This window comes from Sesamum indicum, linkage group LG8 (genome assembly GCF_000512975.1).
Source record: "Sesamum indicum cultivar Zhongzhi No. 13 linkage group LG8, S_indicum_v1.0, whole genome shotgun sequence".
In the NCBI taxonomy this organism is placed as follows: domain Eukaryota; kingdom Viridiplantae; phylum Streptophyta; class Magnoliopsida; order Lamiales; family Pedaliaceae; genus Sesamum; species Sesamum indicum.
The window spans coordinates 5,030,555-5,049,663 of record NC_026152.1 but is presented as its reverse complement, the minus strand read 5'-3'; the positions used below and the strand labels follow the sequence as shown (position 1 = coordinate 5,049,663).

General features: G+C 30.4%; 2 protein-coding genes across 2 annotated transcripts; both read left to right on the top strand.

The window, feature by feature from the left end:
* On the top strand, positions 12,461-14,342 carry LOC105167794. Its single transcript, XM_011087609.1, has 3 exons — positions 12,461-12,745; positions 13,331-13,708; positions 13,869-14,342. The coding sequence occupies exons 1-3, from the start codon at positions 12,461-12,463 to the stop codon at positions 14,340-14,342; spliced, it is 1,137 nt and encodes a 378-aa protein (XP_011085911.1).
* Positions 15,663-16,412, top strand: LOC110012416 (uncharacterized mitochondrial protein AtMg00810-like). The gene has a single exon (XM_020696011.1). The coding sequence runs from the start codon at positions 15,663-15,665 to the stop codon at positions 16,410-16,412; it is 750 nt and encodes a 249-aa protein (XP_020551670.1).

The window sequence follows — 19,109 nt, the reverse complement described above, 5'->3', positions numbered from 1 at the left end:
AGGAGTAATGTTTGTCTTTAATTTCAGAAATGCGTGTCGTCCCATGTAACTTTACTTGCCACATTTTCCAGTAATAGCAAACAAAAGACGAAGTGGTTTGTTGTTTAGTCATGATCAGTTGTATTCCTCACTGCAATAAGGTGCATGCAGTCGTCGTATTCCATTCCTGTTCGGACAAGATTTCATTGGCATATGAAAGACGACGAACGAACGGTTGTTGAAACGGGACACGGTTCCTACTGTGGAATTGCCTGGACGACATGGCATTGGATGCCAATTCCTGTAGAAGTTGTGATGGCGATCAGACATCATTGAAATGCATGTAATGACTACTTGCCTCCCATGGCTTTCACTAAACCGCAAATTAAAAACTTAGGACAAAACGCTTTCTTTAATCTTATAGAATAACCGAAGAGTTCTTTTTGGTGCCACAACTATGATAGGTGTCGCTTTTAGTCCCAAAAAGTGTAATTTCAAGACCTTTTGGTCTCAAAACCACAACACCTTTTTAGTTCCAAAACATAACGCACATGACCTTTTAGGACTAAGAATGCATGATTAAGAGTTTCATCAGACTAAAAGCGACACCTATCACAATTATAGTACAAAAAAAATTCTGCCCTCACTTTATGGGATCAAAAAAATATTTTGCCCTGAAAACTTATGTCTTTTTTAATTAATAATAAAATGGTATGCTCTAATTAGTAAGCTTTATTTATTTATTTCTTCAAGTGTTTGGTAGGTCAAATCAGATCTAAAATGTTTAATTAAACCCTAAGCTTCGACCTAGCTAGACTCCCTCTAACCAATAATCTAATTAAAACCAAATAATTAAGAATTAGTTAGTGTTGGTAGACCAATTAAATGATGGTCAATAAATGGAAAAATACTTGGTTACTAGTTGTTAGATTTGTCCTATATAGTTAGGAACTCGAATTGAGGATGATAACTTGTATATTCCGAAATTGTCTGAACGAGGTTAGTAGTTTATTCCGAAACAATTTACCCATCCAAATAATTAAAAATAAACAAACTTATATATACGTAGTATTAATTTTCTATGCTTTTAGGGTATCATCATGCACCATATAGAAAAATGGTTTTGGCGTAATTTTCATCACATCCATTACACCAAAAAAAAAAAAAAAAAAATCACGTCCCATCAAACATCGGAAAAAGATAATAAAACTTGTTAAAATAATATAATTAAATTAAAAATAAAAAATAAATGAAAAACAAATAAAAGGGTAAATTACAAGGATCTCATCTAAAATTTACCTTAATTATAAATACATTCTCATAATTATTTGAAAATACAAATACTCTTGAAATTATAAATATCTTGACAATACCCTCTTGCAATGAGTTGTTACAAGGGGGTAATTGTTAAGATATTCGTAATTTTAGAGAATATTTGTAATTTTTCAAACAATGAAAGAGTATTTATAATCAGGAATAATTATACTCCTCTCCCCTAAGCTTTGGCGTAATTTCACGTAAACCTTCTGTGATTTGAGAAATTACATCGAGCACCCCTGATGTTTGCTTCCATCTAACAAATAAGTCCTCCCACTAGTAAAAATTTATAAAATTTGCTGATATAACAAAAAAATAAAATTAAATGAAAATTGATATTCACACTCGATTGACTTAAAACTGAAATATCGTAGGTCAAATAATTTTTTTCGAATTGAATTACCCTTATAAAGTTAAAAATATACATTCTCACATAAACTAATGCATAAAGACGTATGAGGATAACTAAACCAAAAATTTTAAAAATATATATATAATTATTTTTATAATTATGATAAGTTTTAAAAAATCCATTATAATCCTTTAAAAAAAAAAAAAAAAGTAGTGTGTAAAAAGAGGGTCTGGCAAAGCGGAAAAAGGGGCTGTCAAAAATACCATCGATCTGACATTGGGTATTTCCACGTGCACCTAATTCTTTGTGCTTTTCAACTTTGTTTTTTAAAGACAATTATTGAAGTAATGATGGCAGAGTCAAAAAAGTTGAGAACAATGTTTACATTTTATATACTAATATAAATATACTAATAACAGGCAAAGAGGGCATGATTTCAAAGAAAGCAAAGGAGGAAACCCAAATTCCCCCACTCCGATATTAATTATTATTATTAATTATAGGATTAATTAATTAATTATGTTGATTGAAAAAAAGCTAGATTCCCGGAAAGGTCACGTGAGATCAAGATTTCTCACATGACCTACAATTTTTTATTATTATTATTTTGCAATTATCATTTTGATATATGCATGTTTTTTCTATTATATTCTTAGGTTAAATGGTTCCATATATATTCAAATATTTTGTTAAATTTGGACCCAAAATTTTGTAATTGTAAAGTCTTGAAACATTTTAAAGAGGATGCCTTCACACCAAAAGAAATACAATTTTTTTTATCATAATTAATTATCATAGCTAAAAAAAAAAAGAATCGTGGTGAATATTAATTAACTACGGCGATTAACATGTGCAGTCAAAATATTTATTATGGAAAAGACCATGACTAATATTTTTCTCATAGCTAAAATCATATTAAATTTTAATTAATTGTGATTAAAATTTAAATTTTTATATTAATTTTATTTTTTTATAGTAAATAGTATTTATGGACTATAGTTTTTAAATCCTAGTAATATATAATACAGGGAATAATCAATTCTCTTATAGTGTCGGTGCATAATAATAAAATTTATTTTTCAAAACAACCCGTTCTTTGTTTCACTTATAATAAATTCAGTAACCATATTAGATCATCTATGAAATTAAAATAAATTTCATTAAAAAAATAATTATTATGATATATATAAATTCTGAGCACGCACATCGAGTGTGCTGTGAATGTTATATATATATATATATATATATATATGAATGATTAATGGGGAGAATTATTATTGAAAAGTAATTAATAATTAAGAAAACACAGATGCAGTGTCACTAAATTATTAGTGTTGTGATGATGAGTTCCTCATCAAATCAAAATCCAATATGTATGAAACAAACTAAAAGAATATATTGGGCACTGAAAGTCTCCTATGATTCTGCCCATCTTTTGACTCTCCCCTCTATTATTATTTTTCTACAGTCTGCTGATCATATATATAATAATAATAATAATTATTATTATAATAATATATAGTTTTGAATTTTAATGAATTTATAATAATAATTAATAATCTGCAACATTCTGAAATGGGTCCATCCCAACATTTACTGTCTCCTCCCAGCTGTTCTCCTCAATTCTCCAATATACACACACACAGAGTGTATCTATATATATATATATATGTATGGTTTGACCCTACTGGCCCTGTTTCTATATAAAATGGAAGTGAAGAGGGGAAACCATGCAGCTACGTCGACATTATGGGAAAATGTACAACTTACATTGAGATGTAAAGAGGAAAATCTGCTTTCTTGAATAGGTATCTCATCACTATTTAAATGAGGTGGTCGTGCATGTTTATATAGATTACTATTTTATTCTTGTTATTTTTTTTTAAAAAAAATTATTTAAAAAAATTTGAGGGTCAATATATTAAGTAATTCAAGGGGAATATTAGTCTACAAAAGTATTTTTAAAATTTTTGAGAAAATATATAAAATTATATTTATAATTCAGAAAGTTATTTTGATCAATTTATTAAAAAAATTGGATGGGCCGAAACCTGATAGAAATTAATGAAATGAGACACGTTCTTAAACGATTGTTACAATAAGAGGCTATTTATAAATTTTCAAACAATGATCATATACTTTTATAATTATGCCAAACTTGTTACATTTTATTTAAATTGTTATTAACTTCTTGCACTTGTTATTTAACAATTAATATATGAATTAGTTTGGAGTTATAGCTCATATAAATTTCTTTTCATTTTCTTAAGGGTTCAAGGGGTTTTTTCGTTAATTTTTTTCTTTTTTGGAGTTGTAGCTAACAATTAAAAAGTTTATATTACTTTATAAGCTATGAAATTAAGCTTATATATATATATATATATCATTACTCATATTATATATTTTGTAATGAAGCAAATTCAATTAAGAGAACTTATGGAAAAGCCACATAATCTAAATTTTTAATTCATTAAGATGATCTATATTTACTTACTTAATGTGACGGAATGGAAGCGATAAAATTTTAGAAAATAACACTATCAAGATCCCGTTTTCGACCATAAAAACACTCGATATTAGTAAAAATAATTTTATTTCTGCAAGAATTCCTGAAAAAATTGAATTTGTAGGTATTTAAACAACAAAATTCTAATAGGTTCTAAACTAGGTTAAATTTCAGAGTAATTTAAAAATTACGGAACTTGGCAAAAAATAATGTCCTAACACTCTAGCAATAATATAGTAAAATATCGTATTCAAAAGTAGGGCTAGCAGACGAGTCGAGCCAGCTCAAGCTCAACTCTCTCTGGCTTGCGAGCTTTTTCTATTTTTTTTAATTTTTATTTATAAAATTTTTATATATTTAATTTTATATTCAATACTTTATTAATTTTATACTCAAAATTAACCATATATTGTAATTATTAATCAATATTATACATTTTATTTTGAATAATAATAAATTATGGTACTTTTATTTATACATTTAATCTTTATACAAAAATAAATTTAATCAACAACTTAGTAAATTATAATATTTTTTATAATCCAAATTATTATTTTATATGACACATATAAACTTTATGTTATGTTTTAATATATATTTGTATTCTGTTATACTTGTTTAGATTAGCAAGTAATTCACTTATGATTTTTTTTGTCTATTTCTGAATTTTATATTTATATCAAGATACATACTATGCATTATGCAATCTATTTTATTACTTATAAATTTATGTCGAAATTTAGTGATTTCTATAAATTAATCTAAAAATAATGATATTGTTAATAATAGTGATGGTTGAATAATTTTAATTATTTTAATTATTATTTTATTATATATATAACGAAATCAAAAAGTTTATGCAACAATTACAATATCATAAAATTCGAGTACCCGATTCATACCAAATCTAAAAATATATAAAATTGTGTCCATTAGATCATATCAGATGATTTGATTTAAAATCACATGGCCTGATTCAACGATACACTGACTTGAATGATTATTCGTATGTTTCGAGTACGATATCTTCACATCTATATATGCAATAAGTTTAAAACTTTACCAAATATATTTTTCTGTAAGTTTGATTATATCTAACGGTTTGATCTGAATTTTAATGGTCCGATTAACCCATATTATTCAACATTATAAGATGATAGTTACACCAATGTAATACTAACATTTATAAATATATAAATTTATCACAGATTGTGAACATATATTAATCTCAACTATAAAATATCTTTATGTATTTCAATTGCACTATTTTAGATAATGGATACTTTTCTATAGTTTTAAATTATTCAGTATGATTTTTTTTGGGTACATCTTACTAATTATATTACTACTAAACTAATCAGTAGTTTATATTTATAAGTTATTATACAATAAATTAAAATTTTATATTATACTTTAGTATATTTATAATATAGTATACATTATGCAATCTATTTTATTACTTATAAATTTATGTAAAATGGTGATTCCCATAATTTAATCTAATTATAATAATAATAATTAAAAAAAACAGTTTGAGCTCGAGGTCGAGCTCTTCATATAGGAGTCGAGCTTGAGTCAGAAAAATCAAAATCGAGCTCGAGCTCGTTTAGACCTCTATTCGAAAGACGACTTCATAAAATATATGAAAATTAAACAAAATTTATTTAGAAATAAAAAGTTTAATAAAAGGTCCAAACGATGGTGAAAACAATATTTTCAACACATATTTATTTATTTTTATTTTTTTTTTATATCACAAAACAAAATAAAACACTCAAAAAAATAAATTCAAACACTATGATAGAGTTTCACCAGATTAGTGGCTTCTCAAGGTGCAAGTTGAGGTGATTATTCTCAATAAGATGACAGCATGATAGATTGATATATTAAATTTATTACTCTTCAAGAAAAAAAAAAATTATGGTTATTTGAAATTTTACCATCAAATTGTGGACTTATGTCGACCCCAAATATTTTAAAAGCTTAAATGCTTTTTTGGTTGTGTAATTGAATAGACGACTTTAATTAAAAATAATTAAATATATAAATTTTCAAAGTTTGAAATAAAAATAAGAAATATTAAAAGTTGATATTGAAATTTGTATCATATATTAAAAACAAAATTGAGGCTATGATTGCTGCTTTGTGCCTGTTCTGAAAAATATAGGCAAAAGAGCATTCTCTAATACCTGATTTTATCAGGTCGATGCAGATACCAAAATATATAATTACCCAAAAAATCAAATACCCAATCCAAAAATTCCAAATAAAAATGTTATATAAATTTTCGTACCAAATCAAAATGAGCATATTAAAATTGGACGGAGGAACTACTAAATAATTAAATCATCTAAAAAATTAAAACGTTAGAAAAATTAATAAATCATGTTTTAGGAAAATTCTAGGCCCGAGAAATCGTAGAGTTAGTGTCTTGTTCCATAATTAGTCGATCATCTGTATTAATTATGCGACAAGTGTTATCTATACATTAATATAATTAGAAAAATCTTGGTGTCTTCAATTTTATGATCGATTAATTTTTTATTTTTTTCCTCTTCTCAACTTCTCATTTCCACTGCTCTCAATTTCCACATCCATTTTTCTTTTCTATTTTTTTCAATATTTTTCTCAATTTTTTTATATTTTATTTATCTAATTATTATATTTTTAAAATAATAATTATTTTTAAAAAAAATTAAATTAATTATGTACATATATATGAGTGTGCCACATGTACTAGTGATACATTAAGGGAAATCATCCTTTTAGTGTCTCTTATTATTTTGTCTGCTTTTATTCATTCACTAGAAAAACATATGACTATTGATTACAATAACTATGGACTAAAAATCATGGTAAATAATTTTTATTAATCACGGTTAGATAAAAATCGATGCAAAAATATAGATTTACCACAAGAAAAAAAAAAAATTGCATGGTTAATACCATGGTAAAAGTATTTGCCATGGCTCAAATATTTTAGTCACCCTTCCAGATATCACGATCGTTGTATGACCGTGGTCAATGACTATTTGCTACGGCTATTTTATTTTTCACCATGAAAATTAACCGTGATTAGATATTGCATTTTTGTAGCGCTTGTTTTTTTCACCCACTAACTTCCACATTTTTCCCACTATCTACCTCTGGTAAAAACTATGTTCTAATATAGTTATTTACTTGTATTTATATTTATTTTCTTTTTCTTCTTCTCCAAATATTTTTTTAAATTATTTATTTTTATCATAATTATTTTTATATTATCAATTTACCTACAAATGTTTTTAATAAATAATATTTAATTATTTATATTTTTAAATTATGCACAAATATCGAGTGTACCGCATATGACCAATAATTAATCAGTACTCACTATTTTGATAATCTGAGTTAATATATATACATATAAAAAGGATAATTACACTGTTCTCCCTTAATGTTGGGTGTAATTACATGTAACCCTCTTGTGTTTAAAAAATTATATTTAATATTCATAAGGTTTATTTATGTTTATCAAACAGATCCTCATTTAGTCAGAATTAACCGAATTTACAGATAATAGTAAAAAAAAAAAAAGAACAGAATTTCATATTTACACTCGATTGACTTATTACTGACTTATTGCAAACTGAACAAATCTTTTTTTTACCAAACTACCCTTATACAGATTAAAATATATCTACTCACATGCATTAACATGTGAGATATACAATATTAGTTTGATCAGAAAAAAAAATTATTTGACCTACAATAAATTAATATGTGATAAATATTTCATTAATTTTTTTTTATTGATTTGCTATATTAGCAGATTCAATATTTTATTAATGAAGAAATTTATTTATTAAACGAGAACAAATATCAGGAACATTAATTAGAAATAATTTTCTAAACTATATAAAAAATACGAATAATTACACAAAACCTCAAAGAGAACGATGTAATTATAATCCCTACATCTAATTAATGAAACTGAAATGACGTAGTCCGTGCACGGCACGTGCAGGAGGGGGGGTTGGTACAAAAATAAAAGCAATTGCGTATTGCTTTCATTTTAATCAAAGGTATGAAAGCAATATCTGCAAAAGCAAAGCTAATCACTTTCTGTAAAGTGATTTTCATCATCTTCTGTCCTTTCACTTTCCCCATTTTCTTTGCATTCAGGAATTTCTTTTCATGTCTGTCTTTTCTCTTGTAGCTCTTCACCCCATCCCCACACATTTTGGATACACTAAACAACACATCTACAAAACTACATTGCCTTTTTATTATTTTTTATATTTTATATATGTGGCGTATGATTTTTTTTCCTTTTTTGGTATAAAGAATTTAGGAGATTTCAACTTCGATAATCATTATAAGTCGAGGTAGATTCATAAATTATTGAAATAAAATTAATGATAAAATATTAATTGGTAGTTTTAAAATTGTAATTAAAAATATTTTAATCATGTCACTATAATTATAGTGACGAGAATTGTGCATTAAATTATGATTTAAATAATTAGTAATATATTTATAGTGACAACTTAGTAATAAATATTAAATATAGTATTTTTTGTCATCAATTATTTATACTGACAATATCGATCTACTTAAATATTGTCATTATACACTACAATAAATTATACCAATAGCTAGAAAAATTAAAAAAGATAGTAACTTTATTGGTAATTAGCAACAACTATAGTAAGGTATAAGGATTTACGTTCTCGTGATTTTAAAATTAACATTAGAAATAAAATATTTTCTTCCAATAATTAGAAAGGAATTTTAATATTGCAAAACTTTGTAGCTGGCTTCGCAAAAAAAAAAATAGCAAAGTTGCCTCCTAAATTTTACCAACAGATTTTTCGTTAGTATAATTTCTAGCAAAATTATCCGCAAAAAATTTCGATCCTAAAATTATTAATCATGAGCTAATTATTAGGTAAATATTTTTCTTGTTCAATTCTGTTGATAAGGTAAATTAACAACGAATTGATTCCACTATTTTTCCAGGAGTTTGTATTATTAGTAATGATATTATTTTTGTAGGGTTATTGAAATAATAACAATGATTATAGTGACAGAATAAAATTTATTGTCATTTAGTACATATAATATTAATGAAAACTATAGTATTGTCACTTAATTTTCTATCTTTCAACATTCTGTTTTTTTTACTGATGAATAATTTACAAAGATACTTACAAGTTATGTACCGATTAATACATTCCTTGAATCGATAGCAAATTCAAACATAGAAGCTTTTGATAGAAATTAGTTAAATTGTTCATATCAATTAATAAGCTAACATTTAGGTAAGATATGTGCTGGATATATGTGGCATAGAAATCATTATAAATGTATTCATATATATGTTTACACAAGAATGGATGGTGGGTACGGGTTAACATCCTCCCACGTGTGAAGTATATATATATATATATAAGTGATGTAAATAAACGTCACATGCTGATTGCAAATGAGGATTTTTAATAGTTTATAGGTTTCGAGACTTCCTCTTCCTAACAAGACGTCTTTTCAAGACAATACCATGATGCTTATACAAAGTCAAATTAGACAATACCTTGCTGGAAACAGGGGTCAAGTTGTAAGCTACATCATTTGGTGCTGTCTATGAGACGAGCCCATGTGTCTTTTCCACACTCTTCGTTTGTGGGGCTGATAATGTAGCCAACATCTCATATTGTTTGCAGATGAAAAATTTGAGTGACTTATAAACTCCAATACTTCTTCACCCTAGAGCTACTTTTTTGCAATAAACCCCCGAGACTCGTATATATAATACCAAAAGAAGATAATACATCGCTGGACGGAACACCAATTTGATCAAAAGCTACAACAATAAGTGATTAAGAATAAATTGAGGGGAAAGAATACATGGAGAGATGGGTAATTTACTTTTGGAAAATGATACACTATATATCTCTAGTTACATAAATCATAAGAAATGGTCAATTTTCTCTCTATGTCAAATGATTGTTCGAGTTATGTATGATCTCATTCACTATAACAAGGATAAAAGGGTTGGTTTGGCTTCATTTATCGTCTTGTTTTAATCAATTAAAAGTACCCCTAGTTAGGATAATAAGGTATCAAGTCACAATTTTCAAATTATCATTAAAGATATGCATTAAATGATAATAATTTTGATTTATATTAATATAATCATCGGTGATAAAAAATTATGAATAAAATTATCACTACTATATATATTCAGTGATATAATTCGGCGATAATATAATATAAGGGATAATTAAACCTACACCCTTAATCTATCGTTTATGTATACAAACCATCCTACTTTTTGAAAAATTACGTATGCACTCATTAAAGCCTTGAACATTAATTATGCAAACCACAATTATTTTTCAAAAAATTACACATACACCTCTCAGAAATGTCAATAATTTACACAAACTACCCCTACTTTTTTTTTTTTACTGCCAGGATCGTTTTTTGTAATTTCGTAAAATATGGGTTGATTTGTACATGTAAACAAATTATAGATCAGGGGGCCTAAATATCAATATTTATTTCCAATCACAACATAATTATGCACAATTATTTTGCTATTACAACTTTTCCAAAATAATTATCACTATAAAAAAAAAACTCATTATTGTGACAAAAATAAAAATTACTGTCACTTATTACATATATTTAATAACAATATAAAATTATCATTGAACATTCTTATTGCTAATATTTTTATTTTTGTAGTGGTAGTAGGTGTTTAACTTTGAGGAGAAATCATAACAAGGGATTGCATTTTTAACTATGGAAAAATGAAAGCCAATATAATTTACAACCAAAGAACAAAATGGTTGTTGTTAGCTTGTTCAAAAGTACCACAGCTTTTAAATTAATAATGTAATAAAAAAGATTAATTAAGACCATAATACTTAGTCAATTTAATACAACTATATATGTATATGGCATAACACCGAATGAGAAGTAAAGTTTCCTAACAATATTTCATCAAAAAAGAAAGTTTATTTAATATTGGGAGGCCTATACTAATTAAATGAGAATGTGAGACATTTTCTTTTTCTTTCTGGTCTCTCATATTATTTGTACCAAAGTTAATTTAATGCACTAGCTAGTACTCGATAAACTATTGTAATTGACATTATATTAATTGAAATAACATTTTAATCTAATAATTTGAATGTCAATCACATTAATTAATTTATAGATTAGATTGAAAATGATGAATAGTGTATATCCCACATTGAAAAAAAATGAGGGATTGATGTGAGCTTTGGGAAATATATATTGAGATTGGGGTTGTAACAGTTCAAAAATTCCAACTTGTCCCACATCGGATTTTCAAAAAGAGACTACTTATATTAAGTCCAAATCTCAATTGATACTTTAAGTATTACTGGAGACTGGAGGGAACTTGTGGAAATCATACATGTGTGTTGCTCCGACCTATCTTTTTGCAGCAGAATATTTGAATTGAATGTAGAACATTTGGATCAATCTAGCAATAAAGCAACAGTTTAAACGTATTTTAAGTTTAGCTTAACGTTTTTAAAACTGATAAAACATTTCAAACATTTTCTTCTATTTTGTTTGAAATGTTTATTGTTGGATAAATTGGCCAGTCTTGGCATCTCTATAAATAAAGCTATTTGCTGCAAAGAGGTAGATAACACAAAACATTTTCTTCAGACTTGTTTGAAATGTTTAACTCTAGATCAATGCTGGATTAATTCGTCAGTCCTGGCATCTCTATAAATAGAGTTGCCTGTTGTAAAGAGGTAGATAACACAACAAACACACTTTTGAAATGTACACATTTCTGTTGGATTATCTTCAATTTTTGCTGCTTCAATGGTGGATGATGATGGTTCACAAGCTTCTTCTGCAGAAATTGGAGCTGGAGTTACCTCAGACTTGCTGGATCAAGGATGAACGTCTTTTGCCAAGGAGAAAACGTGTTTTCATCTTTTACGTTTTTCAGATTAGTTAGTTAGTTTTGTCCAGTCATTTATTTGGTTCCTCATTGGTCCACGTCATATGAGATGGCTGTTGTATATTGGTTAGAGGCTTGGCGGATTTGTTATTTAAACAAACAGATGTCTTCTTCCTCAAACACTCTGTAACAGATTTCTGATGAAATGAAAGGAAGTATGGCAGTCTTCTATTTTTCTCTCGATCAATTGAGCTTCTTATTTTTCCACATGGTATCAGGGCCTTCACCTTGAAGGTCTCTAGATACTGGAACGTGTATATTGACACACAAAACAGTTGAATCATAGCCGTATTTTAGGATGACAGATACGCCACAAATGGCGGAGGATCAGTATCAGAAGGATGTACTTTACATTCATCCTTCAAACAATTCCAGTTTTATACCGACTTCTACAACTTTGATTGGATCAAATTACCTGACATGGAGTAGAGCAGTGTACGTTGCTCTAGGATGCAAAATGAAGCTTGCCTTCATTGACGGATCGTTTCCTCGACCACCAGTTGGATCTGCTTTGTTTGAACAATGGAGAAGAGCAGATCTCATGGTGACATCTTGGCTCTGGAACTCAATCTCGAAAGAAATCGTGGAGGCCTTCATGTATGTAAGTTCTTCGAGAGAGTTGTGGCTAGAAATTGAAATGGGATATGGACGAAGTAGTGGTCCAATGATTTACCAAATACAACGTGAGATTTCATATATTTCACAAGGTGATATGACATTAACCTCCTACTTGACTAAAATAAAAAAGTTGTGGAATGAATTGTTTTGTTTAGCCCCTTCCCCTAAGTGCACGTGTGGAGGTTGTGTTTGTGGCATTAACAAAGCAATTGGAGAGATGTATTCATCAATGCAATTGATGCAATTTCTCATGGGACTCCATGAGAGTTTTAACAAAGAAAAGAGTCAATTATTGATGATGGATCCGCTGCCAGATTTGGAAAAGGCATTTTCAATGATTTTTGCGGTTGAACAAAAACGGAATGTGCAAGATCAATTTGCAGATAATGCTAACAATTGAGCCTACCTGGTTAGAATGAGAGATAATAGCAAGGAAGGTATGCAAAAACAAATGCAGAAAAGAAAACCATATGTTGATAAACGATCCTTGGTGTGTACACACTACCACAAAACAGGTCATCTACGCGACACATGTTTTCAAATTCATGGAACTTGAGAATGGTTTAAGTTGTTGAATGATAAGAAAAGGCAGCATGGAGGACAATATAATTTTTCTGGTAATCTGGAAGCCAAAGCAGTGAACAAAGTGGAGAATACAGCTTCCAACAGTGAATCAAAAACAGATATGGCGGATTTAGTGACTGGGTTATTGAAAATGGTCAAACAGAAGAAGAACATTTTTGATCCAATATCTCATTTCGTGAACTTTGTACACTTTGAAGATCAGTTCGTAGGTAACACTCTTAAGCCTTCTGCTTTAAATTTTGGTAACTGGATAATTCAGTCAGGAGCTATAAATCATGTGTGTGCATCTCTGTCATGTTTTGAGTCATATTCCACTCCATCTTGCGCACATTTTGTTCATTTACCTGATGGAACCAAAAAGGTAATATCCTATATTAGAGTCGTAAAGATCTCTGATTAGCTTTGCCTTTCCTCTGTTTTTTTTCATTCCTGATTTCAATGTAAATATTCTTTCAGTGAGTCAATTGTGCCGTGACAATATTCATTCATGTGTATTCAATCAGTCCAGCTGCATCTTGCAGGACCAAGAGACTGGAGAAGTGGTGGCAAGAGGGGTCTTGATGAATAAACTTTACATTCTGAAATCTACTGCTTCCATTTCTCTGCTTAGTGCTGCTGTATCTACACCTCATTCTTGTGGTGCTATGATTGACTGTAATGAATTTGTGTGGCATAAAAGAATGGGACATACTTTTATGTCCGCTATCAAACACATTCCTGAATGTAAAATCTCGAATGATTTTGTGGATATGCAATGTGATATATGTCCTAAAGCTAAGCAGTCCAGAATTAGTTTTAAACCAAGTCTTTCCCAGTCTCTTGTTCCCTTCGAATTGGTTCAATTAGACCTTTGGGGGCCGTATAGAACACCCAGTATATCTGGCTACAGCTACGTTCTTACTATCTTGGATGATTTTAGCAAGTCCTTGTGGGAATTCCTCATTAAACATAAGGACCAAGTTCCTGCCACACACTGCTTTCTCAGCCATGATTGAAAGGCAATTTGAAACTAAAATAAAAATGTTACATTCTGATAATGGCTCCGAATTTATCAACTTGAATTGTCAAACTTTTTGTCAAAAGTATGGTATCATCCATCAGACCTCGTGTCCTTATACGCCTCAACAAAATGGGAGGGTAGAAAGGAAACATAGGCATTTACTAAATGTTGCACGAGCTGTTCTTTTTCAAGCTTTCATTCCACTTAAATTTTAGGGAGCTTGTATTCTTGCTGCCATATACCTTATAAATCGAACACCTACTGAAACTTTGGGTTAGTTAACTCCTTTTCAGATGTTATTTGGACGTCCTCCTACTTACTCACATCTCAAAACTTTCGGTTGCCTTTGCTTTGCTACGAATTTAAATCCTAGCAAAATCAAGTTCCATAAGAGAGCTCATAAATGTGTTTTTTTGGGATATTCCATGACACAAAAGGAATATAGAATGTATGACTTAGAAGATCACACTGTTTTTATTTCAAGAGATGTGATCTTTCATGTGGAAGTGTTTCCATATGCTCAAAATGATTCTACAGAAACTTTTGATTGCCCTCTTCCTACTGTAACTGCTGGTACTGGCATTGCTCCTCTTTTGTCATCTATTCCCCCGCCTACTGTATCATCACAAATTGTACAACCTAAAACATCTCATGATCATTTGACTTCTGCAAATACTCCTCATACAATCACACCTATACGTAGGTCCACTAGAATAACTCAGAAACCACAATGGCTCAATGATTTTGTGTGTCGAGACAATTCTTCCATGCTGCATTCTAAGTCTCCTGCATACATTGCTTTTGTAGCTTCTTTGTCAATTGTGCAGGAGCCTCACTCTTTTGCAGAAACAGCTCAATTTTCGGAATGGAGGGAGGCCATGGATGCAGAGATTCAGGCTCTGGAAGAGAATCATACTTGGACATTGACACCACTTCCACCTGGGAAACGAGCTATTGGTAATAAGTGGGTGTTCAAGACCAAATTATGGACAGATGGTAGCATAGAGCGTCATAAAGCTCGTCTTGTCACCAAAGGTTATAACCAAGTAGAAGGTGTCGACTTCATTGAGAGTTTTTTCCCAGTGGCGAAAGCTGTAACGGTACGTCTTTTTCTTGCTTTTGCTGCAGCAAAAGGATGGTTGCTTCAGCAATTAGATGTTAATAATGCGTTTCTTCACGGGTACATAGATGAGGACATCTATATGATTCCCCGGCCGGTTATCATGTGAATTCAGGCCTTGTGTGCAAATTACAGAAGTCCTTGTACGGTTTGAAGCACGCCTCACGCCAATGGAACTTTGAATTGATAATGAAAATGCAGCAATTTGGGTTCAATCAGTGTGCTCATGATCATTATTTGTTTTTCCTCTGGACTGACCATGGTTTGGTGTCGCTTTTAGTGTATGTCGATGATATTCTCCTTGCTGGAGCCTGTGTTGAACCATTGCAGAAAGTAAAAGCTTATCTCCATCACTTATTTACCATTAGAGACATGGGGGATGCTCATTACTTCTTAGGCTTGGAGATCGCACGTAAACCTGACGGCATATATTTAGCTCAAACCAAGTACATACTTGACATTATTGCAGATACAGGTATGAAGGAAGCAAAATCTATTGCCACGCCATTTCCTGCAGGACTCAAATTGAATTCAAACACGGGTGATCTGCTTCAAGCACCTGATTCATACAGACGCCTAATAGGGAGACTGCTCTATTTATGCTTCAAACAACCCGACATCTCTTACTCCGTACAACAGTTGAGTCAGTATCTCAATCACCCTTGTGACACTCACTGGAATGCTGCTCTTCACGTGGTGAGATACCTTAAAGGTTGTCCTACGCTTGGGTTATTTTTTCCTGCTGCAAACACCTTGGATCTTCATGATTATTGTGATGCCGACTGCGCATCGTGCTTTGATACTAGGCGTTCTTTGACCGGTTTTTGCATCTTCCTTGGGAAGGCCCTCTTCTCATGGAAAATGAAGAAGCAATCAACGGTTTCGCGATCTTCTACGGAGGTTGAATATCGCAGTTTAGCAGCCACGGTTTGTGAGTTACGCTAGTTATCGTTTCTATTGGCAGACTTTGATGTTTCTTTACCTCTGCCTATTTCACTCTTCTGTGATAACAAGGCCGCACTTCACATACTTGCGAATCCTGTTTTTCATGAACGTATTAAGCACATCGAAATTGACTGCAACGTTCGAGATGCATACAAGGATGGTTTTATTGCCCCTGTGCTTATTCGCAGTTTTGTTTAACTTGCGGATCTTTTCACTAAAGCTCTGCCCTTGAAGCTCTTCAGTACGTTTCTGTCCAAGTTCGGTCTTGTGTGCCTTGCCCCCAATCGGGCCTATTTCCGTGGCTGAGATTATGAAAAGATGAAGAGAGAAAAGAGAGTGGAGAAGTTACAGTACCTCTCTTGTTTGCAGCAAATCCTCTACGAATAACAGCCATTGTAGAAACTCTCATCTTCTCCAGAAATCCAAGAAAAGGAAATAATTCTCTGCTGTTTAGCAACTCATAAAGTCTGCTTCACAAGGGCAGAGGTATTCAGGTTCTGATAGAAAAGTTATAATCAACTGAGACAGCGACTTAAGGGTATAATTTCAATTTTTGTATCCAAAGTATATCTTTTTTTTTTTAATTTTAATATCCTATATTTTTAAATGATCAGATTTGGTATTTAAAATTTTATTTTTCATCCGTATCGCCCGTTAAGTTAACAGTTAAAACAAAGAGTTAACTCCATTTTTTAGAAAAAATTAGACGGGAGTTTATCTATATAAGGGTATATTTGGCTATTATTTTTATTCGACATACAGAAAATTTCTATTTTGCTTCATTTTGATTTTAATTTTATAATTGATGACAATAATGTAAAAAAATACATATTTAATCCAATTTCTATCAAAACATACTAATTCAACTCATTCTTGAAATACCAATACAAACTTTTTCTGATAATTCAAATTATTATGAAATAAATGAATCGCCGGCTAAATCCGAAACAATGTAGAGATAATCGCCTAATAATAATTCAAAAAAACTATTAAAGTCTTACATCCAATCGCCATTCATATTGTTCTCGAAAAGATAAATAGAGAAAAATTGAATAAGCCATTATACTTCTATTTATTATTGATTTGTGAGTCGAATAAAAGTGCATGTGCATAGTTTGATACATTATAGCGTTTGTGCATAAATTAAAATTATACTTCAATCATTATTTTTGGTCAAATTTATCAAATTAATCCCACAATTCAGATTTATTTCTCAGGAAATTTCTCTCACCAAATTTACCCTTTTAGTGAAGTGATTAGGATGATAAAATCAAGCACACTAAAGTTACATGTGCGCATAAATTATGTTTACTCAAATTAAAAATTTGTAATATAATTTCATTTAATTAGAGAGTGCACGATTTTTATTTTATCTATACTGCTAGTAATATATTATATAAGTTGAGGACACTTCGAAATTTATGTAACATAATGAATTCTTTTTATTACAAGTTGTATTATCTAATTCGAATATCTATAATTGAAATAAGATAATAAATTCTTTTTTCAAAATTAGTGTTTATCTATATTAGATTCTACTCTCATTAGTGATTAATTCTAGAGGGTAGTGGGGGGCATAAGTATATCAAACATTTTGTCCCTGTCATAGTCTCCATGGGCGCTTACTCACTTTCAGAGCAAATAGTCTCCTATCAATGGGAAGAATAGCCAACTAAGGCACCCAGTTAAGACTAAATGTCTTGGGCTGATGGTCGTGGACTAGGGCCCATCTCCCAGACATCCATACACAGGATCTAGTCCATGGGGGCTACTCTTTCTTAGACCTCGTGCATTTTTGGGCCATTATACCTAATTTTCGTGCGGATTGGACCCTCAAATGGGCCAGTCCAGCGTTTGGCCAAACACATTATTGGTGTATTATTCAGTCTCTCCCCTCCTCCCATCTGAGGAGGAGGGCATCAAGTTATTCTTCCTTAGAGTAGTTGGCCTAAGCTTGTCCGTCTCGTATCCACCGAGGGAATAGCCTTCTCTGAATCATGCGCTTCTCGTCAGGGTAATTGGACAACTAATATGGAGCAGTTTCTTGACATGGGTGATTCTTAACTATGAACGTTTTCAAAAATCCACGAAACTTGACCCAAATAAAGGCCTAGACTCATGCATTTGTGTGGTAAATTTGCTAGGCGTAATAATAACTACATGTTAGTATGAATGGAAAACAAACATTGTTTAATAAAACCGTGTAAAACAGTTATATATTGAAAACTGTGCAAAACAGCTGAACTATGAACGTTTTCAAAAATCCACGAAACTTGACCCAAATAAAGGCCTAGACTCATGCATTTGTGTGGTAAATTTGCTAGGCGTAATAATAACTACATGTTAGTATGAATGGAAAACAAACATTGTTTAATAAAACCGTGTAAAACAGTTATATATTGAAAATTCTCAGAATTACACGTAACTTGACCAAACGTAGATCTAGACCTATGCATTAGTGTGGTAAATTGGCTAAACGTAATAGTAACTACAAGTTAGTATGAAAGGGAAACGTACTTTAACAAAACCGTGTAAAACAACTAAATTTTGAACGTTCTCAGAATTCCATGAAACTTGACCCAAACGTAGGTCCATTCATTTGTGTAGTAAATTTGTTAAGCGTAGTAATAAGTACAACTTGACCCAAACGTAGGTCTAGTCCCATACATTTGTATGGGAAATTACCTAAGCCTAATA

Coding starts and splice junctions, on each gene's coding strand:
- LOC110012416 (XM_020696011.1), top strand. CDS start 15,663: ATGCAGCAATTTGGGTTCAATCAGTGTGCTCATGATCATTATTTGTTT.
- LOC105167794 (XM_011087609.1), top strand. CDS start 12,461: ATGGCGGAGGATCAGTATCAGAAGGATGTACTTTACATTCATCCTTCA. Junction 12,746..13,330: donor TCGTGGAGGCCTTCATGTAT/GTAAGTTCTTCG, acceptor GAATGGTTTAAG/TTGTTGAATGATAAGAAAAG. Junction 13,709..13,868: donor TACCTGATGGAACCAAAAAG/GTAATATCCTAT, acceptor TGCATCTTGCAG/GACCAAGAGACTGGAGAAGT.